The sequence below is a fragment of the Pocillopora damicornis genome, chromosome 11, assembly GCF_964200805.1.
Source record: "Pocillopora damicornis chromosome 11, jaPocDami1.2, whole genome shotgun sequence".
Lineage (NCBI taxonomy): Eukaryota > Metazoa > Cnidaria > Anthozoa > Scleractinia > Pocilloporidae > Pocillopora > Pocillopora damicornis.
The window spans coordinates 140,409-167,040 of record NC_142680.1 but is presented as its reverse complement, the minus strand read 5'-3'; the positions used below and the strand labels follow the sequence as shown (position 1 = coordinate 167,040).

Genomic DNA, 26,632 nt, shown 5'->3' with positions numbered 1-26,632 from the left:
AAAGCCTCTTGAAAGTGGAGTCAAGAACTCCCTGATACTATTGACAAATAACTCCATTAGACTCTCACAAGTTCATCTTGAGGGGCACATGCCCAAAAAGCCTATTGAGATACAGCATAAGGGCAGACATTCTGATTGACGCAGATTTTAAATCAGATATCTATGCTTAATTAGAAAGAAAGCAGAGAATGACCCTGTGGGAATGCTGATGAAATTTTATCACAGATGCATGTAGTAACTTACGACAGAGAGTTCAGAAAACTAAATCAAGCAAAAACTAGAAACTTTAAGATAAATGTAATAAAAGTTTTAAAGACTGCAGAATCAGTGGCCATAGATTCAATCCATTTAAAAGCATGCCATGTAAACAAATAAGGCATGGATTCAAAAGCTAAACTGAACAAGTTCAACAAGCTTCTTTAAAATTTGAAGGCCCAAACAGGCAATAGAAAAGTCAACAGAAATGACACTTGCAAGTCACCTAAGAGTTCCCATGCTTAATTCGTGATAAAGTGATCAGAGTTAAAGCCTTGGAATGAGTAATCATGTTAAATCATGGGACAAGTTACATGAATCACTTTAGATGACAGTGCTTTTCTCTACCAACGTGTTAATACGTATCAGTAAACTGTGTGCAGCAAGAAATATGACAAAAATGCAGAAGGAAAAGGAAAAGGAAAAGGAAAACCTACACAGAACTATCACTGATTGGTCACTGATGGCCAAAGCAGGTCTAGTACAGTTGAGACAAATATTAAAAATTTTACCTGAGGTAATTAAACTCTCTGGTTTACCACTTGCTATTCTGCCTCATCCACTTTCCTCTTATTATATGAGATCCACTGTTCCCCAATGTCCATGAAGACTTGTCCACAAGTTATTTGCCAAGGCTTGTCCACAGGCCATATATCAAAAAATGTTCACAGGCCACATACCAAGCTTGCCTAACAGTCCATTACTAATGCTTCTCTAAGGTCCATTAACAAAGCTTGCCCATAAGATATATGATGGGGACCAATCAATGGATAGTCCACAAGCAACCTATCAAGATTTGTCCATAAGATTTATGACCTCCATAGATAAGAAGAAAGGTTTTTCACAGCATAGCTCCAATGATGATCTATTGGCTAAATTAAATGTAACAAATAATTATTAATGGTTGCAGATGATTATCATGTTGAACTTCATAAAGTATCATACAAAGAAATTTACATTAAATATTCTGTGATTGGTTGTTATCTATGATCTATTGGCTAATGTCGTGCAGGGTTCTCACTGACTGCCTCCCAGTGGTTAAGAAACTGACCACATTCCAAAATGAATTATTTTCAAAGCAACAATTAAAAAGTTCATCACTGTTTCCGCTGTCCTCCAATCTCTTACTACTGCATCTGCTTTATTTCCTGGTATACATTAATATGTTTAAACTAATTTAAAACCTCTAAAGTAATCTTGAATAGTGTTGGCCTTTGTTGGTTGAATACCTGGTCGCCTACTTAATGCACCTAGTTATCATCTCCCCCCATTACTGAGAAACCTGTCATGTGTCACCTTTTGGTTCTTGCCACATTCTGGCCTACATCTCTAGTTTACCTCTTGTGTAATTTCAAAAACTTAACAGCCTTAAGGAAGACAACAACTCAGCATGATATCAAGAAGTCTTATTTCAAGTACAATCAAGTTGGCTCTGATTAAATTTGATTCTTTGGTTAAAAGAGTTACCCTGAGTTAAAGAAACATTTTCAAAATGTAATTTTTCACACAAACTGCATATCACCATGGTATAAAAAATGAAGTTATAACATCAATTCCAAAATTGAACCTAAATTATCATAAGTAGCCATTACATAGGCCATGATATAAGCCATGACATGTATTGTGGACTCACTTGGTGCACAACATTTTGACCACTATGACAATGAATATCCTTGTCAATAAGAGTATTGATTTTGCTAATACTCTGCTGATTTGTTAAATTTCCCAAACAAAGTCTTATTTCAGCTTCAAAAAGAATTGCTTTCAATAATTGGGAAATATACTCTTCTGAAAACTCCTAAACTAAGGTACTTTTCTTCAGATGTTAATTACTCTAAATTTTAAAGAAATGGTTGAAACTGGTATTGCAAAACAGCAGCCAGATAATTGGTGATGGTTTAGATACAAACAAAGGGGAGCTCATGCATTTTTGAAAGTTTATCTATCTGCTCCCTCAGGAATAAAATGGTTATGTGCAGTCAGTAAAAATGGGAAAAATATGCATTTACACACTACATTAAACAGCTAATTAATTACCAACATGAAAGTGAGAAAACTTTTACATGACTACACAAAACTTCATTATGCTGAGGTGCAATACTTAACGAAACTGCCATAATGTTTGGATTGCCTGATACTGGCCATCTCCTTAGAGGTCATTAACTGGCTTACAAACAACTACTGTCCATATTTGTCAAATAAGGGGAAAACATCAATTTACAACCAACCAAATTTTTCCTAATGACAACCAAAAAAATAGTACTAAGGGTCTAATTGGTGATGTGACTTCCTAAAAAACAGACAACAGAAGGTCCTTACTCATTCAAATGTGTATTCTGATCATAATCTCCATGGTGTTGTCAGAAACAACCACCAGGTAAGTGATGTATATTTTTAAACTTAATTGCCCATTTAAAGTCTGTGAGTATGTTTGTTTAAGTGTTTGTTTCTGCACATAACATTACTCATAATTTCAGGGGACATGACTTTAAGTTTCTGGTAACTTAACAACCATTTTCTGGTGATATGACTTTCGGCAAGATGACTTTCAGGCAACTTGACCAGTTAGCAGAGGAAAGAGATTTTTTTTTCACATGTTGGGGGAAAGAGGAACACTTTGTAAATCTTTGTTTTCAATGGAGTGATAATTTTTAACAAAACAGGTTGTTCGTGGCTGCAAACTTTGACTTCAGAACAAAATCCTTCTCTTATTATGTATAAACTGCCGCTTACAATTAAAATCTTTGATTACGATGCAGATTACCCCACTACAACCTCATTTGAATTTTATTGTGTAGAAATTGTGATTTGACACCTCATACATCAAAATGCATCCACACATTTTAAAGTAATAAAGCAAAGTATATTGCATTTACTTTAAGATGTACAGATATAACATCAAAAGCTTACCATCGTTTGATGACACGATCTACTGTTTTCTGCGATGTGATCTTGGATTGGCAGTCTGCAAACAAGTAAGACTCTTCAGCGAGTGCTCCACAGATAAACATCGCATCGGAGCTCATTTTGACGACTTTTAAGCTGGTAAAATTACAAAGGAACACAAATAAACAAACCATATATCCTCATTTCCCAGAATGGTAAACACTGTTTCGTACACGTGCAAAATGGCGAACAATTCGTTTCCAGGACACATCAAGACAGCGGTAACAGACTCCGCGGGACACTGCGGGACACAAAGTCAAGAAATACGCACTATCAGGGTTCGCCCAATCCCGATGCAGACCGTGGTGAAAGCTGACGCATTCAGGGTGTGAGCCGGTCCGGGAAAGCTTTCTGCCCCTACACTGACACAACTAACATGAAAAAAAAAAAAGCGAAAAGTCGCGTTTCCTGATGAATTGTGAGTCCTTGTTCTGACTCGAGTAATTGTAGAATCTTTATTCGGGGTTGTCCCGTAAGCGCTCATCTATCGTGTCTTACTTGGGTTGAAACAAAATTTTCGAAACTTTCAAAACTCAGTTAGTGGGTACATGATAAACTGCTAATTGACTGAGTTAGGTCGGGCTGCAAGATTTAATATTTGGCTCTCGTTCAGGACGCGCGTACCTCGCTGCGCTCGTGTTAACTATTTTCCATTCTGGCGCTCCCACTCGGTCGATAAGTGTATGTTATGATAGCCTTTATGTTATGATAAGAACATGTAACAACGTGTACAGTAGAACTCCACAAACTCGAACTTGCAAGGCAAACAAAAAAATGGCTCGTGTGTTGTTTGTCACAATATCTTAATGTTGATCATTAGACAGTAAGAGTTCAATTACTTTTAAGATAATTTGAATGTAAAATCATTGAACGCGAACCGCCTTTCTTGGGAAAATGTACCGCTTTTAAATATTTTCTAGAGGAAATTTTGATGACTAAGGAAGCATTATGAGGTATATATAAAGATCTAATCATGTCTCTCTTATCCTCACAATCGATTCTCTCAAAATTGTGTCATATTTAGCGAAATTTAAAACGTAAAAGCAGTTTTATTTCGTATCAGCTTCAATATTGATAATAAAAGGTTCGAGTACACCTGTTTTTACTTGTTTAAACACATGCCAATTATATTGTTATGTCTTTGTTATATCTTAACATTTTTATAACTTAAGGAAATGTGTCAACCTTCCTAATTAAAAACGAACTGGCCGAGGGCAATTTTTAATTTCTTTTAGTATCGGAGTTGTATTCGTCACATTTAGCAAAAGTTTCTGCTGGTGAAACTCCAATCCCCTGCAAAAAAGGCTCTAACTGTTAATGGAATACACATGGGGCGTATATTTAAAATAACCTCTTATAAATGTCATCGTCGTGAAAAAGTAAATAATGTAGTTCAACCATTATTTGTAAAGTTAAAGCAATAACGGAAACAAAACTTATCAGATGAAAACGGATAACAAACGTTTTTTTCTCACAGTTTTTATGCAGCAATATAAAAAAAACTTTAAAAAAAAAGTGGCATAGTGATTCAAATCTTACCTGGCATAAAAGACTGGCTTGGAATTAAGTCAATACTCATGACAGCTGCGTTATTATCTGTGTATTTGGAAGATTTGTGTTAAATCGGACAGGAAGAAGATTACACTGATTGCACACCGATTCTGTTGACGTGCACGAAATCCAGAAAGAAGGCAAAAACTTCGTAAGCATAAGTATTCTGTGAAGGCAATTTCTTTATTCCTCAAATTGTTTACTAGTCGGTACTAATAACAATTTATGAACACCGTTTCTTCTCATTACAAGATGTTAATAATGGGTAGCCTGAGTCTGACTGATTCAGAATTGCGAAATACGAGCTATGGAGATACATCAACCGTTGAAGCTGTTAAACTGCCGCAGGTGGAGGGGACACGAGCGATATTTGGACTAATCGCTGCTTTTTCCGTGTTTTTAAACTTCTTCTTTTGTGTGGTTATGATAAGGAAGCCTGTCATGTTGAAATCAGCGCACAACATTCTCCTGTTCTCGCTTGCCATTACGGATCTGCTAACAGGTAATCTCGTGTTCTTTTGTGCAATCATGCAATAATTTTCCTTGAAGAAAGGTAATTTTAATCGTTGAATGGTCACCTAATTTTCTTTGTTTTCTTTTACTTTTACGTTCATGAGGGATATTAATCCCTCTCACTCCAGGATATGTTGTTAGCATTTCATCCTTCCCAGTTCCAAGTGGCTTACGTGGTGAAATTTTTTGCCGCTTTTTGGGCAGCAGATATGTCCTCTTTACAATGGGGAGAGTCTCTATTTTGAAGGTCACGTGTTTGGCTGTGGAGAGATGGTTTTCTATCTTTCGACCAATGACTTACAGGTTTTACTTCACAACGAAGAGGATGTTTCTTTACATTTTGGCCATTTGGGTGTTTACCTGTATTTTGAAGAGTAACAAATTCTTTGAATGGAAATTGTTGGGAAATAAATGTTCTCCGATAAAAGCGCCATATGGAGAAACAATTACTCAAACAATAGTAATATTTATCAACTCTGTTATAGGGTTTTGCCTTCCATGTATAATTACATGGGCGTCATTTGCTCATATTGCATTGCTTTTCAAGACATCACTGGTGGCGAGATGTTACGGTGAGCGACAAAGAAAGCAACAGAAAGCGCTATTACGCATGTGCGCCGTAGCGTGTCTAACTCTGACACTGTGTTGGCTACCAGCTCAAGCTATTTATGTTCTGTCTCCTTTTGGCATCACAAATATTGATAGTCCCATACACATTATAGGTGGAATTCTCGCCATGTCTAATTCATGCGTCAATCCTTTGATATACTGGATGACAAACAAAGAGTACAGGGACAGTTTGTGTAAAACCTTCGAGGTTTCAAAGATAAAACTTTTCAACAGAAGACGCAAAAAAATGATGGAAAGTCAAATGTATGAACTAATGGTTTTACGAAACTCAGGTAACTGAGGGGACACAGTGTTTCGTAGTTCTTCATGAACACGATGTGTTTTCCTTGACTGTAAAATCGTTTGGTATAAACTTCTTAAATGTTCGAATTCCCTGCCCCTAAAACAGTAACTTACACCCGTTATCACGAGGATACCATAAGTTTATTCAAAAGCTCAGTTCCCCCTTTTACCAAAGTGATTGAAATTCGATCACAGTTGTTTTTCTTCAATTCAAATCGAAAATAAACTTGTAAGTTCACCTTGAGGTTAGAAAAGAACGCCTTAAACTTAAGTGTTTTTATTAATGGACACTGTCGCTCCACTTCAGGGGCGGATCTTGGGAAAGGGTGTGTACCTCATTCTGAGATGACCTACCCCTCTCTAACATAACTAGTATTCCGCACCAAAAAAAACAAAAAGAAAAAACTGTAGTTTATTTGTGCTAAAGTTAGACATAAGACTAATTTGAAGAACTTCTGCTAAACGCGTAAAAATGGTAACCATAAGCCTTCTTTTTCGTGGTTCGTTTTTAAGATTTGTTTTCCGTCACCCGTGAGTTATACCGCTGCACCAGTAACTGCATGACAGTCAAGACGGATGCTTTACTTTACACAAACACAAACATTAAGTCTAACATTATTTTCAAATAAAGAGCAGAACAAACGACCAGCTACTTGGTCATACGAGGGATGGATCGCGGATGACAGATGAACGTGTTTCGAAAGTAAAGATCCCCAAAGTCACGAAATAGAAGTAATGAGATTACCTCTGATTCTCTAGTAGATCCCTTCGTGTAGAGCTATGACCAGTTAGCAAATTTGCCAGCAACGAATTAATGCGAAAGTGAATAGATGATCAGAATAGCCGGTGGAAACTTGTCAAGAAAATCCTAAGAACACGCGATAGCCGAACTGAAATTAGAGCACATACATAACAAACAGTTGCCCTGTAATTCCAAAGCAGCTCAGCGGAGTGGGCCGCGACCGAGGAGAAGAGAGATCTGGGTACTAAGTTTGTGTTAGTTGTGAAAGTATGTGCAGAAGTATATCATATGCGTAAGTCTGAATTAATTGTGAGTATGGCTCGACACTACGCAATACTTAACAAATTTCTGATTCCTGGAGTATTTGCCGTTTTGCTGTCGAAAGGTGAGAGGTTTTACGCTATAGATTTTAGCCATACTCACTCGTACGCATGTAATGACAACTTCATAACTATACATCATTCGGAAGGAACCAACTCGCAAAATCTTTTGAGGGATCTTAATCTCTTATCTGATTGTAAATTTCAACTTGTTTCTAACAGTGGGCGATCAAGCATCAAGAATGAATATGTTACCTCCATTTTTAGATCTAGAGATTTCTTATTTACGATTCTTCCGTTCAAGTAATTATTTATGGACAGTTATATGGCACTTAATTTGTAATTATCTGAATTAATTAATTCATTTAATAGTTAATAATAATGATAATAACGAGACAACGTTAGTTATACAGTGGAACCTTGACTTTCATCCACCTCATTGTTAAAATCACCCTATTGAAGCAGAATTTTCAAAAATAGATTTTGATGTCAGACTTTTTAATTTTGAAAATACAACATTTTTCAAAACTTCAGTCTCATCAATCATAAAATGTCTTTTATATGATCAAGATCTCTCAGTTATTATTTTCATTATATTACTTGACAGTTGCTGAGGTAGAACAAAAATTTAACTCAGGGTATGGTTGCTTTGTTTAAAGCCAGATCCACAAAGAATAATTCCACATCTGTGCAATAATGATTGAAATCAGGAATCCATTTCGCACTAGATTTCTCTCTTTTGGTATAATTTGAAAAGAACTGCTATTAACCTTTAAGTGACCAAATTTTTGAAGCCAAGCTTAAGTTGTGTTATTAGAGCTTTACTGTATTAGTTAACCACAATTCAACAATTCATTTGACTAAGAAGGGATAATTTTTGAAAAGTAAATGCTGTTCAGAGGATTCATTAGATGTGTCTAAAAGAGAATTAAACATTTATTGAAGCAAATTAATAATTACACAATGTGTACAACCCCTTAGTTTTGCTTTGTGATGGTCGTCTTCCACAACAGAGACAGAGTGTCAAAACTTCCTTGACGGTAAGATTACCACATTTTATGTGCGAAAAGAAATGAGAGGATGAAGGAGTTAATGATTTAAGGTGATCTGCATTGTTAGATGTTCTCTAGTTATGAACTGGAAATTCATAATCGGATGATATTGGCAGCAATGAGAGGGCTAAATAAGAAGGAGCTATTTCCATGAAAACGTAATGACACAGTTTACTAATTATGTTTAGTCACCTTGCTTGACAGATACTCCATGATACTTGATAAAGAGAGAGGCAATAAGACTCCCTTAGGTTTGTAACAAAAGAAAAAGTTTAGTGCCAAGATGTTCTCATAGATATCTATAATACGCATTTGTTGATGAAAACAAATCCAATAAGGCAAATAAATCATCAAGGAATTTAAGTAACACATTTGATAGTGTAGCCACATGTTAAACAAACTGTTTGTATGATTTGTTCTTACCTCTCAGTTTTCTGCAGATGGGTGTGGTAAAACAAAAGGCTGTTTCTTTAAACCAGAATCATGTAAATCTGCAGTAAACAAATGTGAATACTTCATGACTTACAAACCCCAAGGATCCACCATTACTTTTGAATTAAGCAGCAATACTAAGTGGGCAGCAGTTGGATTTAACCACAAGGCTGTTATGGTAATCATTACTGTTTTTTAGGATATACCTTAAAGTCCTCTTAAATCTGCATTTAGTTAAACAGATGTATTAAAACTATATTAAGCCAGTAATTTCTGTTGTGTTGTTTCTTCTCTGTTGAATTTTACAAAACTAGTTTTGTGTGGCTTTTAATTTTTAAAACAAAAGAGAAAGCACACACAAATTAAAAAACAAACAAACAAACAAAAGCGAAAAAAATACTGCCACGTACAAAACAGCAAAGCATGATATAGGGCAGTAATTTTGCATTAAATTCATTAAATTCATAAGCTTTAGGAATTTCAAGGCAAAACAGTGTACAGCATTTTGAACAGCATAATTGTTTGCTTGGTTTATTTTAATTTTAGGATGGAACAGACACTATTATATGTTCCCTTCAAAATGGTATCACTCAAGTTGGTCATTATTCAGTTAAGGGATATCAAACACCAAGTAGAACAACACAGGTGAGAGTGGTGGCTACAGAGAGTATGTTAAGCCTTGAACCAATACTTTTCACAATTATCTAGTTTACCTAAAACAATACAAGTTTTTTAATTAATGTAATCAACTGTCCTTTGGTCATATGAAGCTCTATATTGACTGTCTATCAATATATATATTTTTAATTTTTGGTTGATTCCTCTTCATTTCTGTGATAATTGCAGTTGAATGATAATAGGGTTTATTTGCAGTGGACTTTCACTTAACTTTTTACTTCTTCAGAAGATAAAAGGACTAAAAATTGAACAACAATCTTATGAGGATGGAACTATCAAATGCAGGTAGAAACAATAAATGTCTGACTCAGTAGCATTGGTTAAATTGCAAAATCTTATAGCCATTTGATTGGACTCAAGTGTGATAATGATAATAGAAATTAAAACTATGATTATAATTATGTTGAAGTCAATATTCAAGACTGATTTTTGTTATGTTGAATCATATTGATTTCTTGATTAATGATGCTTAAGAGTTAAAAATATCTGTGATTTCTTGATCAGAAACTTAAATTTAAAAATTAAAAGAAAGCAAAAAATCAAGTTGTTATTTTTTTGATACAGATTTTTATTCACTGACTAGTTATTGTGAGGAGTGTTTTTAGGGTTAAGCATTAATGACTGCATTTAATTATTACTATGCACCCCACTGCTCCATGTAATTTTTGTGGTCTGTTATTACATTGCTGGAGAAAATAAATATTAATTTACAGGAGATGAATGAAGGAAAAACAAATTTATTTGGTTATCAAGGTGTTTGTATACTCTTTAGGTTTAGTAGAGAGAAGCAGGATGGAGTCATGACTTCTGACCTGAACAATAATTTATTTGTTATATTTGCACAAGGGCCTACAGGTAAGGCAGGTAATACTTTGTGCTATTTTGTTTTGAATCCAATTGTGTTTAGATGTTTTAAAAGTCCAATTGATATACAATTTTATATATATATATATATACCTGTTTTGAAAAACACAGCAATATTGGAAATAAAAGGTGTATATATTTAGTATATATTCTCAAATTTGCAACCTTTTGTGATACAGGTGTTTAAATATACATATATACATTCTGATGCAGTTCTTTTTATCATGTAAAGTTAATTTTAAAATCCTGCATGTAATTGACTTACAGTTTCAGTGCTGTGCACAGAGTTCTAATTAACCCTTTAACCCCTAAAAGGGGCTAACATATAATTTCTTTTCACATCATCCCTGAATCAAACATTAAGGTCATGAGAATAAAGGAAATGATCACCAACTAAGGAAGCTCTTGATTGCCAAACAAATTCTTCTGATCAGCTTCTTAGAATAGGTTTAGAGGATAGTAACTCTAGAGAATATGTATACTGATGTTAGGGTGTAATAATTCTGCACAATATAAGGAGGATTACTTTTGGTTTCGTGTTTAAACCTGTACAGGGACTGGTGGATCTCTCAAGGAACACAGCTGGAAAGGTCACTCCATGAGCCCAGTGAATCTTGAGGAAATTCAAAGCCTTGAAGCATCAGTCTATGATTTCTCCCTACTTCAAATCCATGGTAATTTTATGAATTGTTATTACATCTGAAATTGTTTTCAGTATTTGTAGCACAAATTCCTTTTTTTGTTACACTTAGGTTGCTGGCATTCATTCTCTTCCACTCATATAATTTGTAAATTCCCACTGCTTAATTCTCATGTACAGAGAATATTGAGATAACTGGCATTTTACTTGAATTTACCTGCCAACTGACTAGACTGCAGGGAAGACTGCTTACAGGTTCTGAATTTTGATTACAGCAGTGTTGATGGTGATTGCCTGGGTGGGGTTTGCCACCATAGGGATGTTTATAGCAAGATACATGAAGCCAGTCTGGGGTGAAAAGGATCTGTGTGGCAACAGGCTCTGGTTTCAGGTTTGTCCTGGTAGTGTAGATGGAAATTCAACCAAATTCTTTATTATTAACCTGTTAGAGGTTACATAGATTAGTGCAGGTTTTGCCCTATCACTTATTTCAAGTACTGACATTTGATGTAGAAACAGTTAATGTTCAGTCAAGGTCTAGTTGCATTAATTTCATTTTCCCACTGACAAAATGTGGTCAAAGGCCTACTGTTTGTATTTCAGTAAAAAGCTTCACTGGGGAAAAATTTTGTTATCTGGGTGGAGGATTCCAAAGAATAGAAAAAGTAGACAAATTGATTAGGTTCATCCTACTTGACTGAGAATATAAGAAACAGTACTTGATGGGGAAAATTTCTACAGTTGATGATGTTTTTATACACTCAGGTGCACCGTGCTATCATGGTTATCACAGGCTTATTAACTGTAATAGGAGTAACTCTAGCCTTCATTTATGTTGGTGGATGGTCTAAGGTATGTCTTGTGTCAAATGAAAAATTAAGTTTTCTTTTAAGACAGCAACACAACCTAAGTAAAAGAGCAAAAAATGAAAAATGGTAGAATAAACACAAAAATTTAAGTGGATCCCTAGTTTTACTTTCTGTAAGACACGATGATCAAATCACTCATTTTAAGTGCTTGAAGAACCCTCCCCCATGAGTAATGACCTTACTCAAAGTAAAAATTGTTTCCACTGACAGTACATTACATCGTTACATCCAGCTGAGTTCACTTATGCCATCAATTATTTTATGGGAACACTAATTCATGTCAAGCCTTTCTCGTGGTAATGTATATTTTGTCAATGATGCCCATAGGATGCTGGTGCTCATCCTGTCATTGGCATTATTGTACTGTCAATAACTATCATACAGCCAATTGCAGCAACTCTCAGACCTCCTCCATATGGAGAAAGGTAATTTCTGATATCACTCTGAAGTGTGAAAATTAGTACAGCTTTCTTTACATGTGTTTTGGGTTTACTGTTGTTCTTTAATTGAGGTACTAGGTAGCAGCAAATAGCAATGAAATGAGTACTTCCCTCAGAATATGCAGGTACTGCAAGGCCATTTTAATTTGGCACTCCCCATTTTATATGGACACCATTCACTGAATGGACGGTAGCTGCAATAAGCCCTGTTAGAATCCTCTGAAGTCCTTAACCATTTTCTCACAATTGTTTTCATTTGTTCTTTTGTTTGTTTGTTTTTAAGACGATGGATGTTCAACTGGGCACATAGAAGTTTTGGATTGATTGCCTTAGCATTATCAGGTATCAATCTAACACATACAGTGTATGTGGTGTAACTTGTGCTGTATGCCAGAAGGACTAAATAGTTGCAATATTTTTTATTACACTGAATATGGACTAACAGTTAAGATAGTTTGTAGATCAGGCCTCACACGAAAGGATTACCTAATTTGATTTTTTTTTTCTAAAGTGATAAATATATTCCTGGGTTCTGTACTACCAGCCTTCCATCTGGAAAGTTCTGCAGTGTATGTGATGATCGTCTATCTACTAGTGCTTGCAGCAGTGGTGATGTTTGAAATCTACTTGGCTTGCAAACAAGGAAAAAGTGTTAGAGAGTATTGTGTGCTTTCTAAACCTCAAGAAGATGAAGTTGACCTTACTCCAGTTTCAGCCAGTGGAACTGAAATTGATGTTGAGAAGGTGCATTAGTCAATTAGGTGTATTTGAAACTAACAGCCTGATAGCATGAACACACACAAAAAAAACAAACTCTGTGACAAGAATAAACAGGATGAGTAAATCCAGAGTACAACAGATGTTTCTCTTAAAAGTGTACCTCTGTTTTTTTTTTTAGGTATTCAAGCTACACACCATTATGTTTGGAGTTCTGATTTTGGCTCTAAGTATTATTTGTGTGGCCATGCTGTTACTGATCACTATGCATGTGGAAGCTGATGATAACTGAATAGCTACTTTGGCTCTGTTTAATGTGGAGTACCAAAACCTTCCACAGAAAACTGTTTTAAACTGTTAACTTAGGCCTCAAGTGCAATGCCAGTTTTAAAAAAAACACACAAGTGTTCACTCCTGAGCATGTTGAAGGGTAATAAGATTACATTTCCTGAGACAAGTTGTAGGATTGTTACATTAATACAATCTGAGAGTTTTCTTTGGAAAAAAAGAAAGTCATTTCCAATCTGGATTGAAACAGTTCCCCTTATTCTGGGGTGTTTCCTAACTAAAGGTTACAAAGATACAGTGTTATTACATGTAGTTTGCATGCAGCATTCTGTATGTTACTCAGGGTTCAGTTATTTTAAGAATTTATCTTTTGGATCTAATATACAGCTAATTAAGTTTACTTTATCATTATGATAGTACAAATTGCATAAAGAATGCAAAAATTGCCAGTGTTACTAGTTTGTTTTAACTTCAGTATTGTCTTTATTTTAATTAGTTGATTCTGCTCTTAATTAGTTCTGTTTCAAAGTCAATGTACTGTACCTCACTTTTACTTATAATAAAGAAACATAAATATTGAAAAAGATTAATATTATTGTATATCAGTTGTAATATCACCTTACAGCCACGATTCTGGTTCAAAAGATTAGAGATATGGGTTTTTTTCTTCTATCTGTTCATGAAAAACTAGAGTGAAAGCCATTGATTTACTCATACCAGAAATATTTTCATGGAAAATTGATATTGATATATGAGAATATAACCTCTTCAAATAGTGCAGTTTTCAAGAATGATTCTTGGATTGTGGACCAACACATCAACAGTTCAGCACCACTCAGCCACCCTGCTTGCTGGCAAACTAACCTTTCATATCTAACTATACCCTAGCTACCTTAAGACCTAAGCTACCAACTTCTAACCTGTCTTCTGTCTCTAACATGGCTTGACCTTTGCTTTTGAGTTGAACTCAAGTGTGTCCTTTCTTCACAAATGTTCCTTGCCCTTACTATCAGTCATTGTGCAAACTCAGACATAAGTTGTCTTGCAAGCCAGTCTAAGCCTTCATGTAGGCCCTTGCCAGAATGTGCATCAGAGGCAAATATGTTCCAGCTCCTTCCACAACACAGCTTATGGAGAGCAAGCTTTTCAGTGAGATCATCAACACTGAGAGCACTGGGCAAGTCCTACAAGATAGCATTTGAGTGTCCATTTTAGCATCATTAATTCAAAGCTATTTAAATTAAATTATTAAAACTCCAGTTGAAATTGAAATAGATGTTTGTTTCAGTGTCAATATATATTTGATGTGTTAACTATAATTAATAGGGACACTGTCTATCTTACATTGAATAGAATAGGAGGTGTTAACATTCCCACTCCAGAGAGACTGTCCACCTGGCCATCAAAAGGGAAGTGGACAAGAATTCAAAACCACACACACTATTTCATCCAGGAGAAAGAGCAAGGGGGTGGCATTTGGATTTGAACCAAATCTGCAAACTGACATGCTTTCAGTTCTTACAATATTCATATGATTGTATATCTAACAAATAGATTCCAAGTTGCCATGTGTCTGTTCAGTAATAGATCACAGAGGATGTCAAAATGTGATAAGAACATCAGTGGCACACTCGGCTACGCCTCGTGTGCCACTTTTTTGTTCGTTCCACATTTTGACCTCCTCTGTGATCTATTACTGAACAGACGCAAGGCAACTTGGAATCTATTTGTTTTATATAATAAAGAGTTAAAATATAAGGAAAAAAAGTTTGAATGATGACATCAGCTATGTCTGTCCTCCAATAGATCATAAGTGAGAACCAATCAGAATGCGTGCATAGCCGAGCTTATTATATAATTATAAATATAATTAATTTGTTTATTAATCTATGGTGATATGCAATGTACATGAGAATAACAGTAGGAAAAGCACTTATCACAAAGAGATATTGTTCTTATTATAGCATGTGTACCTGTTTGTTAGCATATATCAACAACAGAGCATCTTTCAGTCTTTTCTCTGCCATTAATTTTGCAAGTTCCTCATGAGCCTCTTCAATACGCTCTAAATTGTTACTGTCAATCACAAAGATCACAGCTAAAATATAGAAATACAAAAAATTCAACCAAAGGAAGAAACAGCAACTAGATTGTATACTTGCATGTAACAAAATACTTTTCTTACGTACCAGCTAATATTACTGTTTACAGGAAATACATTACTACCCTGCAAGAATTTTAGTGCCCTAATAACCTAGCTCAGAGTTACAAAATGAAGTTCTGATGAAATTTCTGGTCAAACAGTTATTTGGACAAAATGGAAACTGTACACTAAACTATTAACCTATTGAACTTATCATTATGATAATAAAATGGACCTACATGTACATAACAAAGTTAGGCCCTCAACAGCATAAATGCCAAATTTACCAAACAACCTTCATTTTGTGTGATTCTAACCTTGTGTGTTAAGGTAATAATGTCTCCAAAGTGGACGGAGTTTCTGCAGACCACCAACATCCCAAAGAGTAAACTTTAAACTGCGGTGTTCAACAGTTTCCACATTGAATCCTTTCAAAATTATAGAAAATTAAGGAAGAGGAAGTTTAGCTGTATCAAGTTAAACACCAAAAAATACAATTTCCTCCAGCTCTCCAGCAAACAACCACTCACTGCTATCTCAGTTATACAAGACTTTCCACATTTTTGCTTTCAAAGTCACCAAAATGCACATTTCTCCCACCAACAAGTTCAGGAAATGTTCAGGTTTGTTACTACATTTTTTTTTAGGGAATCAAGGACTACATACATCACTGAGGCAGTAAACAACTTAATTAACAGAAAACTTGACCATTTAATGAACCATTTATTAGAACTCAAAGACAGTGTGTCCCAAAAACAGGCCACTGCAAAGCTAGTCTGCAATGATGAAACACCTAAAATTTTCAGCTACACAGCTAGTGGCTTGTTGTCTGTCCTTAAATACCCATCAAAAAATGACAGTAATTCCAATGAGCAAGATTATCAGAGAGGGTAAGCTCAAGAGTAGGGGGAGAAACTGTGTGGTAAATACCAAATCCAATCACCAAATCCATGAAGAAAAAGGACAAATTAAAACAAAAAAGGTCCCATATGTAACTCTTGAAGTCTCTTCTATCTATAGCCAGGCATTCTTTCCCCATTCCAATCTAGTTAATCAAAGCACATTCAATTAAAATAGATTAGGGTAAAAAACAATTACCAATTGTTGTTATGGGCGAGACAAACTCATCATGCTTCATTTTAAATAAAATTGAAGTCTTTCCTGCTCCATCAAGTCCCAGTGCAACTACTCTCATTTCCATTTTTGGGCCTATGTGGACCCTATTGTCTTTTGTAAAGGCAACAGGGATGGCAGCATCTGTGTCACAGAGGCTAGCAATGTTGGTGAACTGCTCCTGCTGGTCTTGTACTGTTTCCAAAAGACTATGGATACTGTTTCTGGCTTCTATTACCTTCAAAGGTTGAAAGAAATTGATACTTAAATAGTGAAATGTTTATATCATGAAGTACAACCATTAATAACAAATTCAATAAAACTGAAATTTACTGAACCTGGTATTACATCCTGCCACAGGTAAAACAGATTAATTTACATATATAGTGAATTCTTTTAACTTCTGAGCAATATTGAAAACCAAACATTCTTTTATGTAGGTCAATAGGTGAATAGCATGAATAGCTTTTCCTAAAACCTTAAAGTAGCTAATAAATGTGGTTCAAAATTTTCCTTTCTTTTAAATTGTATCATATTAACATGATTTCTTTCATTCTTTCCAGATTAAGGAATTACGTAAAAAAAAAAAAACAAAAAAAACAAGAGAAAAATAAATAAATACTAGTAATAAAAAAAACAAAAACAAAAAATAGGCAGTCAGAGACTACATGTGGCTACTGATGTAGTAAAATTTCTAAAGCATTGAAAAGAACTTGAGGTATTATAATGATGAAGCAGTGTTGAAGAATATTTGTATCCATATACAAAAACATGCCCCATCACACATATTTATAAGTACCCTGTTCCACAAGAGAAAGATGATGTGAGAATATAGTGACTAATTGACATTCAACCAATAATTAAATGGTAAAATATAATCATACTTAGATACTTACTTAGATATTTCTGCAAGGAAGAGTTTTGTTTTCAATTACATGCAGGAGAAACAACTTTAATATTATTTAGAGATGTTTATCATTTCTTTCAGGGTCACAATAAGAACTGATAACATAGGCATGCATAGCATACAAGAGTTATTTTTTTACTTGGGTAGATCAAGATGGGAAACTTTGTGTTCCTAATGTTTTCATAACTTTTTTATGGGGGGGTGGCTCAAGAAACTCAAAGTTTCCACAATATGCAGATGTGCTGATCACACTCATTTACTTAGATATTTCTGCAAGGAAGAGTTTTGTTTTCAATTACATGTTGAAGAAACAACTTTAAAATTATTTGGAGATGTTTATCATCTCTTTCAGGGTCACAATAAGAACTGAAAACATAGGCATACATAGCATACAAGAGTTTTTTTTTTTACCTGGGTAGGTCAAGATGGGAAACTTTGTGTTCCTAATGTTTTCATAACTTTCAAAATAATAAAAATATTGCATTACTTCACTTCAAGAGAAAGAGAAAAAACATATTTTATATATACTCACACAGGTATTTTGTGGTCTATAGTCTCTGTTATCTAAAAACTCTACAGTTAGTTGCCTCAAAAATATAATTCCACGTAATTTTGCTGTGAATGTAAAATTCTGTCTCTTCAGAGAAAAAATTTCCTAACTATTCATGATGTGCCAATCATACCTTTTAAGATATTTCTGCAAGAAATTTCTGAAATGATTATGAGATGTTAACTGAAAAAAAATTATAATTTGGGATTCTCTCAGGCACTAGGTGTTTTTTTTCAAAGGCAATCTTCTTTCTTTATTGTATGCTGTGCCCAATAATCTCTAATGAGAAGGTCAAACTACATAGATACTCCAAAATAGACAAAATGCACCACCTGGTAAAAATCGGGTGAAGTTTGGCATTCTCATCTTACTTCCCATCACTCACTCACTCACTCATTTCAATTACATACAGTAAGTAGCTTTGCCTCCTACAAGAGGATGTAGCCACAACAAAGAGTAAGATTGAAATATGAAACACAAATTAGTTTGAAAGATTTCACACCAAGGAAAATATTTTTATCAAAACTCAGCCATTCAAAATGGACATAAAGCAATCTGGATTGGTATGGAACATGATAACTTTTGTAAACCAGGGAGAACATTACAAAGATGAGATCCCACATTGCTCTCCAAAATTCTGCTGCAATTTCAACCTTGACTTCTTAGATTTCTTCTGTTTCTCACTTTTCATCACAAGGAAAAAAACCTTTGTTTACTATTTTCCTTAACCCCACAACTCTTTCAAGAAGTCAACCTGTTAATTTGAGATTGTAAACTTATCCTATATACAAACACACTAGATATACATCCTGGGCAGTTAATGAGTCTTCTTACATACTAGAACCTAGTGTAAGGGCAATACAAGTGCTTCACAAGAGTGGTAGGTGATAAGGGCTTTGCTATGAGACACATGTGCAGAAGTTAATGTCACAAGTTGTAGTTTTAAGTACCAGGGAAGGGCAACAATTCAACTCCTGTGTTAATATAAAATTAATGTTATAAAATAACATTACCTCAGCATCACTCCTCTTGAGTGCTCTGTCACACTCAACACAGACAGATGTTACTTGCGACATCAAAACAGCCATGTCCTCCTGTTGTTGTCTGAGTGACAGTAGTTTCTCTCTCACATAATTATTAACAACAGCAAGTCCAGCCTCCTCTTGTCGGTTGACTGTTTCTCGTAGATCATCAAAATATGCTCGCACTTTACTTCTTGCATCTTCTGCAGTTCCAGCAACATGTTGCGCAACGAGATTTCCTCGTTCATCCTCTTGCATCAACACCCCACCTTTAATTTAAGGGAAATGACAATTTACAACATTTTCCTAATCGCTTTCACTGAAGATCACTATGATCTTTGGGGGGGTAAATTTTTTTTACCATATTGAGAGAGCAAGGCAAGGTCTGACTTGACAACTTTGTTGCTGCTTCACAAACTCTTTTACAAGGCAAATCAAAATTACATCATGAATAGGTTATTAAAAACCAATAGCCTTATGCATCCACCAAAAACTTGAAAACCCAAAACATGTTCAACAACTTTGTGCAACAAACCTTCAATTGCTTCAATAACTGAAGAAAGCCTTGCAGCTGACCCATCAACTTCATCAGTAAAGGTTCTAACATGCTGTATGACTTTGGTCACAGAGGCACGCATGTTCTCTGCTTCATTCTCAAGTAGAGTATGCTTATGTCCCTGATGTTTACCATAATCTCGACACACAAAGCACATCAGTGAGTTATCTTGACATTCTTCCTCTAAACATGTGAATTCTATGACATGAGCTGAGTGTTGTAGACATTTTGGCTTTTCTTTGGGTTTCTCAGAAATGGGAATTCTTCTGTGCTTCACTAGAGTTTTGGTGGAGTGAGTACCCTCTGCACATTCACCACACAAGTTAGTTTCACAAACAGTACAGTATATGTTGGCAATGTGCTCTTCATTTTCATCACATCTAACAGTGTCATCTCTGCTCTCACTGTCACTTATTACTGATGGTTCTTGTAGCACTTGAAGACGTTCTAAAAGTTCCAACAATGCAAAATTTTTCTTTAAACCCCAGACTCCAGAGTCACCCAGTTCAGTTGACTGTCTGTCAAAGGGACAGTGAAGTTTGTGCCCAAGGACTGGTAGCCGAGTCAAACAGTCATGACAGACAGTGTGTCCACACAATAATAACCTTGGAACTTTGTCACCTTGAAGGGTGAATACATCTTCACAAACTCGACACTCTAACACCTGAAATTGATAAACATCAGAGTGCTTACAATATCTTGTACTCCATTATATAATAATCAATAATCCAGTTCACAAACAATAATAGCTACAAAGCAATTGTTATATATTTACCCAAAATGCAGCAGTTAAATTATCATGCTGTCAGGTTTGTTGTTAAATTTCCATGTCCTATGGCATTTTCAGTTCAGATGAGGGGACCATGAATGTGATTGGTTATCACCAGCCTGATTTGAACACTACTTGGACAGAGTATGCATCATGCATGTAATTGGAAGGAATAATTGAACAGTGCTTGTGTCATGCTTATGTAAGACAGCACGCATCATGTGTGCACACTGTTGTTGCACATTTCCCTGAGTTAACTGTGGTTTTTTTAATTAAAATTTACAACTACTGGTTAGTTTGTTTAAACAATTTTATCACAGTTTTGATTAATTTGTATTGGGACTTTGTGTCATCCAATTCAATTTGTAATCATACTCATAATAAACAAATCAGACCCTAACTTTGCAGGTGTGCAATTTCATAAAACACTTGTATGATTTTAGACCATATTCAACTCCACTCAGTCTTAATACCTTTACTCTTATTACCACTAATTATATTTGTTAATGGAGACTCTGGAGGAGCAAGTATGACATTAATTGCCTCAGTGAAGAACAAGACAGCTTTGTTGTATAACTTGCCATAAAAATATATTACAAAAATTTATATTCAGCAAGGTGTCAGTGAAAAAGAGCAGATATTACCCTTGCCACTTAATAACCATAGCTTGTTAGACATCCTCTTTAACACTATTTACCTACACTTCGGTAAAAAAAAATTGTGCTGTTAGAAGAAGCCAACCACCCCAGCAGTTTGTCCTCGCCTACAATGTGCATGTTTGCAGTAAGTTTTTTTTTCTAATTAAGTTTGATAAAAACAAAAAAAGTCACGACTAAGTTTCTCTCGATCTTTTTTCCAGGTTTTTGCTAATTTTAGAACTTGATTTAGGCTGAAGTTTGCCATATTGATTGATAACACACAGAAAATGACTTGGACAGAAACAATACTGTGCTGAAAAGGGTAAGTTGAAGGTTAATTACTCATTCTCCAAGTTCTCGGTTTTGCTTTTAACCCAGGGAAAACACATCTACACTCATATGAAAGTATTTTGGATCGTCAGTCGGTTTTCTTTTCCTATCTTTAATTTTGCAGCTATACATTATTAACCAATCAATTTATACCCACATTTAGACGACTTCTTGTTTTTGGTACAACAACTGAAGAAGCTTCCATCTTTCTGCTGAATGACAGTAAGATAATCCCCTCGTTTTATGGCCGTGGATAGCTGTTGTTTTGCGTTCACCTTCTGTATTTCCCGCCCAACTTGACGCGGCTGCCACATTTAGAATTATTCCGTAATATAGTTTTTTAAGGACACTTTATGGCTTGTCGACATGAGCGAAGAAAATGGGAGACTACAGTATTGTTTACATGAATCTAAAATAGAGGGAGACTACCACGCATTCTTACACCACAGATACAGTCTCTGTAGCAGGCAGCGCCGCAAATGAACAGCGGAGAATACAAAATATCTCACGCGCATCACCTGTTTCACGCATATAGCTGATGTTCACTTAGATCAAAACAAGGGAAGTAAAATGGATACTGGCTTAAGAGAAAGGGAGCACTTGCTCAATTTAAAAGGTAGATATTTGTGATTATTTGTCCTATCCTTACTCGATGCTTTCCCATGCTGTCTTTAATGACTCTATGTGGTTGTTTTGGTTTTGTTAGGTTCTGATCATAACTACTGTAATTCTTGTTTTTATGTTAAGTGATGAGGCTGACAAGACCATCGTTGTTCACAAGTGTTCCCGTGACAAACGAGTCTCAAGATCTACCAGGTTTGGTATTTGATTTAAATTAATCCATGTGCTCTGTGAAATACCCAACTGAAAAGACATGAGTATCATGTTATTAAAGGAAATATTTAGAACCTATGAATAAGGGAGTGCTTTAGGTTATGATATAATTTTTTTCTATATATAGAATAAGAGAGATGGTAAGTTCTGAGCTTGGTAAAGAAATAGAGAAAGATGTTTTTTGTCGTGTCATGAGCATGGGACAAAGAAAAAATTCAAGTCCCCATGAGAAATCGAACCTCAGACCTTTGAATTCCATGCTCTGATGCCTTACCACTGAGCCACAGAGACTCTATAGGGATGAGGTCTATTACAAAGTTCATATGACACATATCCTGCATACTGTTAGGATCAGACACTGCTGATGCTATTAACATTGCTGATCCTAAAGGTATGCAGGACACATGTCATATGGACTTCATAATGGATCTTGCTCACTGTAGAATCTCTGTGGCTCAGTGGTAGAGCATCACAATGCAGAATTCAATGGTCTGAGGTTCAATTTCTCAAGGGGACTTGAATTTTTTTCTTTGCCCCACGCTCTTGACATGACAAAAAACATTTTTCTCTATTTCTTTACAGTGCTCAAAATTCACCATCTCTCTTATTCTATTTACAAACATGACACTATCAATATTGCTGATCTTAGCAATATGCAGGATGCGTGTCATATGAACTTTGTAATAGACCTTGCTCACCGTAGAGTCTCTGTGGCTCAGTGGTAGAGCATGGGAGCTCAGAGTCTAAAGGTCTTGAATTGGATTCCTCATGGGGACTCAGAATTTTTTCTTTGTTCTACACTCATGACAAAACGAAAAACATCTTTCTCAATTTTTTTCTTCAGGGAATACTTTGGAGGTTGCACACACAGCAGACATAACATCTGTAAAGGGACTCAGTAAATTCGCTTTGGGTGAATTGTTTGTCTTGCCTCACACATTTGGGTGAGTGTTAGCAATGGATGTGTTATCCACATTCTATGTGTTTCTGATAGACTGTCTGTCTGTAGTCATCTTTTGGAGGTATGTTAGTTTAGAACTACATATCTGTTTAACATCTGTCTATTTTGCCTTATAGAAATATCTTCCTTGGCGAAGTATTTTCAAGTTATGTCAGTGTTCATAATGACAGTAACCAACCAGTCAAAGATATTGTAATTAAGGTAGAACTTTTGCCTCTAATATACAGTAGTACTTATGTTTATGACATACTTAAAGGATAGAACAGTAGACAGGAAGTGTGACCAACAGATCAACATACTTTATGGACTGAACAGTAAACAGGAAGTGTGATTAATAGATCAGATAAATAGACACACTGACAGGTAGGCTAACTATTACAAACAAGCCATTTCACAGCCAAGCAGACACATAGGTTAGCTTGCCACTAAAGTAACTAGTGAAACAAACAGAGAGCAGGCAGGCAGAAGTTTTCAGACAGAATAAGAATAAGAAAATGGAGAATTCCACAAACACCTGGAAAAATTAGTATGGTAATGATCAGATAGGGACATTCATCAAGTTCAAACAAATACAGCATAAACTTTCCCAAAACACTGTTGATGATTTTTGAATTTCTTAAAGTATTATTCAATGAAAAAAGGAAAAGCTTTGATCACAAGATATAATAAATTTCAGACTGACCTCCAGACGTCATCTCAGAGATTGAATTTATCAGGCACAGCTAACATGCCAGTGTCTAAACTGGATCCTGAGGAGAGTTTTGATCAGGTTATTCAACATGAAGTAAAAGAACTTGGGACACATATGTAAGTTGTGTGATACCATTTAATTTCTTATCAGCACAATCTTTTACTTTTATCACACAGAAATTAGCAATACAAGTGAAGTGATAACTCATTCAGTCATGCAATTTTGTTGGTTTATTTTTACAGCCTTGTGTGTGCTGTGAATTATGCCACTTTAACAGGAGAGAAGATGTACTTTAGGAAATTCTTTAAATTCCAGGTGATTTAATTTGTTATCATGACTACATGTACATCCTGTGTTACTCTGTTAATTTATCAGTTCAAATCACATTAATTATCAAGTGTAAACATGATGTGATTATTTTACACCTTTGCTCATTGTACTTATGGGACAAACTATTTATCAGGATGTATTTGGTAATTTTAACAAATAGATATATTTTATATTTTAAAAAATTTATGGAAAGTGTTTTGTACCTTTGTTGGAAAAACAACTAGCTATTAAAATAATTTGTTTCCCTAGGTCCTCAAACCTCTTGATGTGAAAACAAAATTTTACAATGCTATGGTATGGTAAGCAATGTTAGAAAAGATGATCTAACAAATATTTCAATGTGCATGAGTTAGTTACTACATGCATGGTAGACTGACTCCTAATGCTTGATTTTTCTAAGGGTGATGAAGTATTTCTTGAAGCTCAAGTACAAAACATAACATCGAGTCCAATGGTTATGGAGTCTGTTAGACTAGAGCCATCAGCAGTGTATACTGTTACAGATCTTAACTCTATTATGATTGATCCTAAACGAGGGGATGGTGATGGGTGAGTGTTGTCATACATTGTACATTGTAGTTCATTGTGGCGCGGCACTCTAAGTCAGTTTGTCTGAGTTTGTTAAAGTGTTTTGTGAACCTGTGACTTGGTTTTGATACACTGAAGCTAATCTTAAGATTGTCTCTACTCTTATGTTAGAGAGGAGAGTATGACAGAAAGTATATTTGGTCAGGGCTCTTACATGAACCCAAATGATACCAGACAATATCTGTACAGGCTGGCACCAGTAGCTAACATGAGCAAAAATGTCAAGGTATCCAACATGATTTAAATGCACTTTTTGTGGTGAAGTAATACTCTAAGCTCCAGATATTTGTGGAGGAAAAAATTGAAACATTTAATGGCATTCTTTGTTGAAGGTAGCTAATGTTGTTGGCAAGTTGGATATCGTGTGGAGAACAGCTTTTGGAGAAAGAGGGAGACTGCAAACTAGTCAACTTCAGAGAGTGGTGGGTGTATTATATGTCTAACATGAGTGGAGGGAGGCCACCTAACAAAGAATAATTTACTGCTGAGAACTCAAGGAATAGGGAGTTTGTGTGTATAAAAGGTTGTCTTAAGACAGGATTTGGCACAACTTTAGCTTGTTTGAAAGATTCTTCCAGAAAGATTAAATTATTTTTTGCATATCCAGAATAGATGCACCTAGCTCGACTCATTCATTGAACATGCATGTTATAAGACAGGGCAAGAGATTAATTGCTTTTGATCAATTTTAGGCTCCTCCAGTGTTAGATATCAAAATGAGTGTCGTCCAAATCCCAGATGCGGTGTTAGTGGAAAAAAGGTTTCCAGTCAAACTTTCACTAAGAAATACATGGTAAGATCTTCAATTGATATTAACATGTATAAGTTAGTGTGATTTATGCTTATTTTGCTGATAACATTTGGTTTGTTTGCTACTTAGTGAAAGGAAGATGGATCTTAAACTTTTTATGACAAAAAGTAAAGATGGTGGACTAATGTGGTGTGGAACATCTGGCAAGGTACAGTAGGTGTAGCTAAATAAATATGGTAATGTAAATAAGGGGTTGTTTCTTGATTGCCACCAGAGTTTGTGACAAGTTCTCAGGGTTATAAATTATAGTGGATTCAGTATGTGTGCTGCTTTGTCTTAGGACTAAACATAAATACAGACAGCTTATAGGGTTAGTGCCATTGGTTTTTTAATGCCTTGATAATGTCAGTTGTTTTTACATTTGCAATTAATTTTTAGAGTCTTGGTTTTCTACTCCCTGGAAATTCAGTGGAACTGCTACTTAACCTCCTTCCACTTGCTGCTGGATTGCAAGTAAGTGAAGTTTGATCATTTTGTGTAAAACTATGTCAAAAATAGGAAAATCCATTGATGTAATATGTCCTCAATGACTTTGGAAACTATGATGCCTGGTTTGAATTCATGATATGATTTCCTGAATGCAATTATTATTTTTCTCCACAAGTGCAAGTCCAGTAGGAATAAAATTATATTTACATTTTCTCTTCAGAGTGTTGGAGGATTGCAGATAGTGGACTGTCTTTCTTCACGTACATACGAGCTGGATAACTTGTCCCAAGTGTTTGTTTACTCATCAGAAGTCTCACCATTTTTGCACCAGTATTAAAGGAATTTAAAAATTAAGACTGAAATGTACATTCGAAAGTGAATGGTTCATCAAACAATAGGAGAATTTTTATCTGTAGTCCTACTGAAAGAAATAAATGAAACCAAAAAATACTAGATGCCAGCTGACTGTTCATTGGTGTTTGGTCAATTTTGCACTATTTGATAGTGTAGTCTGATTGTGTGCCTGAGTGTAGTCCTGAAAAGGATTGTTCTTTGTAATTGACTGAGATTTCAACAACTTTAGTGGAAGTCAACAGCAGAGTCAAGGCTGAGCGTAAGGTTAATGAAACCTCAGACACTGCCATCTACATCTGACATTCTTGTAAGTGCTCTCAGGAGGACAGTCAGATTATGTGTTACCACACAGTTCAAAGCATTAAATAAAATTAATTTTGTTCAAGT

At 35.3% G+C, this 26,632-nt stretch overlaps 4 protein-coding genes and 1 long non-coding RNA gene across 10 annotated transcripts; 3 read left to right on the top strand and 2 right to left on the bottom strand.

The window, feature by feature from the left end:
* Positions 1-797: 797 nt before the first annotated feature.
* LOC113674147 (uncharacterized) lies at positions 798-4,855 on the bottom strand. Of its 2 annotated transcripts, none has more exons than XR_016181291.1 (4): positions 4,741-4,855; positions 3,333-3,442; positions 3,166-3,220; positions 798-1,041 (listed from the first exon to the last, which is right to left on the bottom strand). It is a non-coding gene; the product is annotated as an uncharacterized LOC113674147 (long non-coding RNA). The 2 variants fall into 2 exon arrangements; XR_016181292.1 differs by having other exon boundaries at positions 988-1,127.
* LOC113674146 (neuromedin U receptor homolog nmur-2) lies at positions 4,822-6,177 on the top strand. Of its 2 annotated transcripts, XM_027190620.2 has the most exons (3): positions 4,822-4,903; positions 5,005-5,254; positions 5,370-6,177. In XM_027190620.2, the coding sequence occupies exons 2-3, from the start codon at positions 5,005-5,007 to the stop codon at positions 6,173-6,175; spliced, it is 1,056 nt and encodes a 351-aa protein (XP_027046421.1). In that variant the 5' UTR covers positions 4,822-4,903; the 3' UTR covers positions 6,176-6,177. The 2 variants fall into 2 exon arrangements, with proteins under 2 accessions (XP_027046421.1, XP_089044229.1); XM_089188103.1 differs by having other exon boundaries at positions 4,869-5,254.
* A 970-nt stretch (positions 6,178-7,147) lies between these two features.
* Positions 7,148-13,803, top strand: LOC113674145 (ferric reductase 1). Of its 4 annotated transcripts, none has more exons than XM_027190618.2 (13): positions 7,148-7,304; positions 8,221-8,279; positions 8,722-8,901; positions 9,270-9,368; positions 9,628-9,686; positions 10,174-10,265; positions 10,820-10,939; positions 11,181-11,296; positions 11,671-11,757; positions 12,102-12,199; positions 12,498-12,556; positions 12,726-12,958; positions 13,113-13,803. In XM_027190618.2, the coding sequence occupies exons 1-13, from the start codon at positions 7,208-7,210 to the stop codon at positions 13,221-13,223; spliced, it is 1,410 nt and encodes a 469-aa protein (XP_027046419.2). In that variant the 5' UTR covers positions 7,148-7,207; the 3' UTR covers positions 13,224-13,803. The 4 variants fall into 4 exon arrangements, with proteins under 4 accessions (XP_027046419.2, XP_089044226.1, XP_027046420.2 ...); XM_027190619.2 differs by having other exon boundaries at positions 7,153-7,304; positions 10,174-10,256; XM_089188100.1 differs by lacking the exon at positions 8,221-8,279 and having other exon boundaries at positions 7,152-7,304; positions 10,174-10,256.
* Positions 12,619-22,876, bottom strand: LOC113674143 (E3 ubiquitin-protein ligase TRIM23). The gene is made up of 8 exons (XM_027190617.2): positions 22,780-22,876; positions 21,405-21,552; positions 19,490-20,174; positions 18,946-19,223; positions 16,461-16,713; positions 15,680-15,790; positions 15,193-15,317; positions 12,619-14,403 (listed from the first exon to the last, which is right to left on the bottom strand). Exons 2-8 carry the CDS (start codon positions 21,450-21,452, stop codon positions 14,233-14,235), a joined length of 1,671 nt encoding a protein of 556 aa, XP_027046418.2. The 5' UTR covers positions 21,453-21,552; positions 22,780-22,876; the 3' UTR covers positions 12,619-14,232.
* Positions 21,594-26,343, top strand: LOC113674131 (trafficking protein particle complex subunit 13). The gene is made up of 14 exons (XM_027190605.2): positions 21,594-21,863; positions 21,995-22,063; positions 22,926-23,025; positions 23,159-23,243; positions 23,719-23,849; positions 23,976-24,048; positions 24,313-24,357; positions 24,464-24,612; positions 24,763-24,877; positions 24,984-25,073; positions 25,344-25,444; positions 25,532-25,610; positions 25,841-25,915; positions 26,112-26,343. Exons 1-14 carry the CDS (start codon positions 21,818-21,820, stop codon positions 26,226-26,228), a joined length of 1,275 nt encoding a protein of 424 aa, XP_027046406.2. The 5' UTR covers positions 21,594-21,817; the 3' UTR covers positions 26,229-26,343.
* Positions 26,344-26,632: the final 289 nt, after the last annotated feature.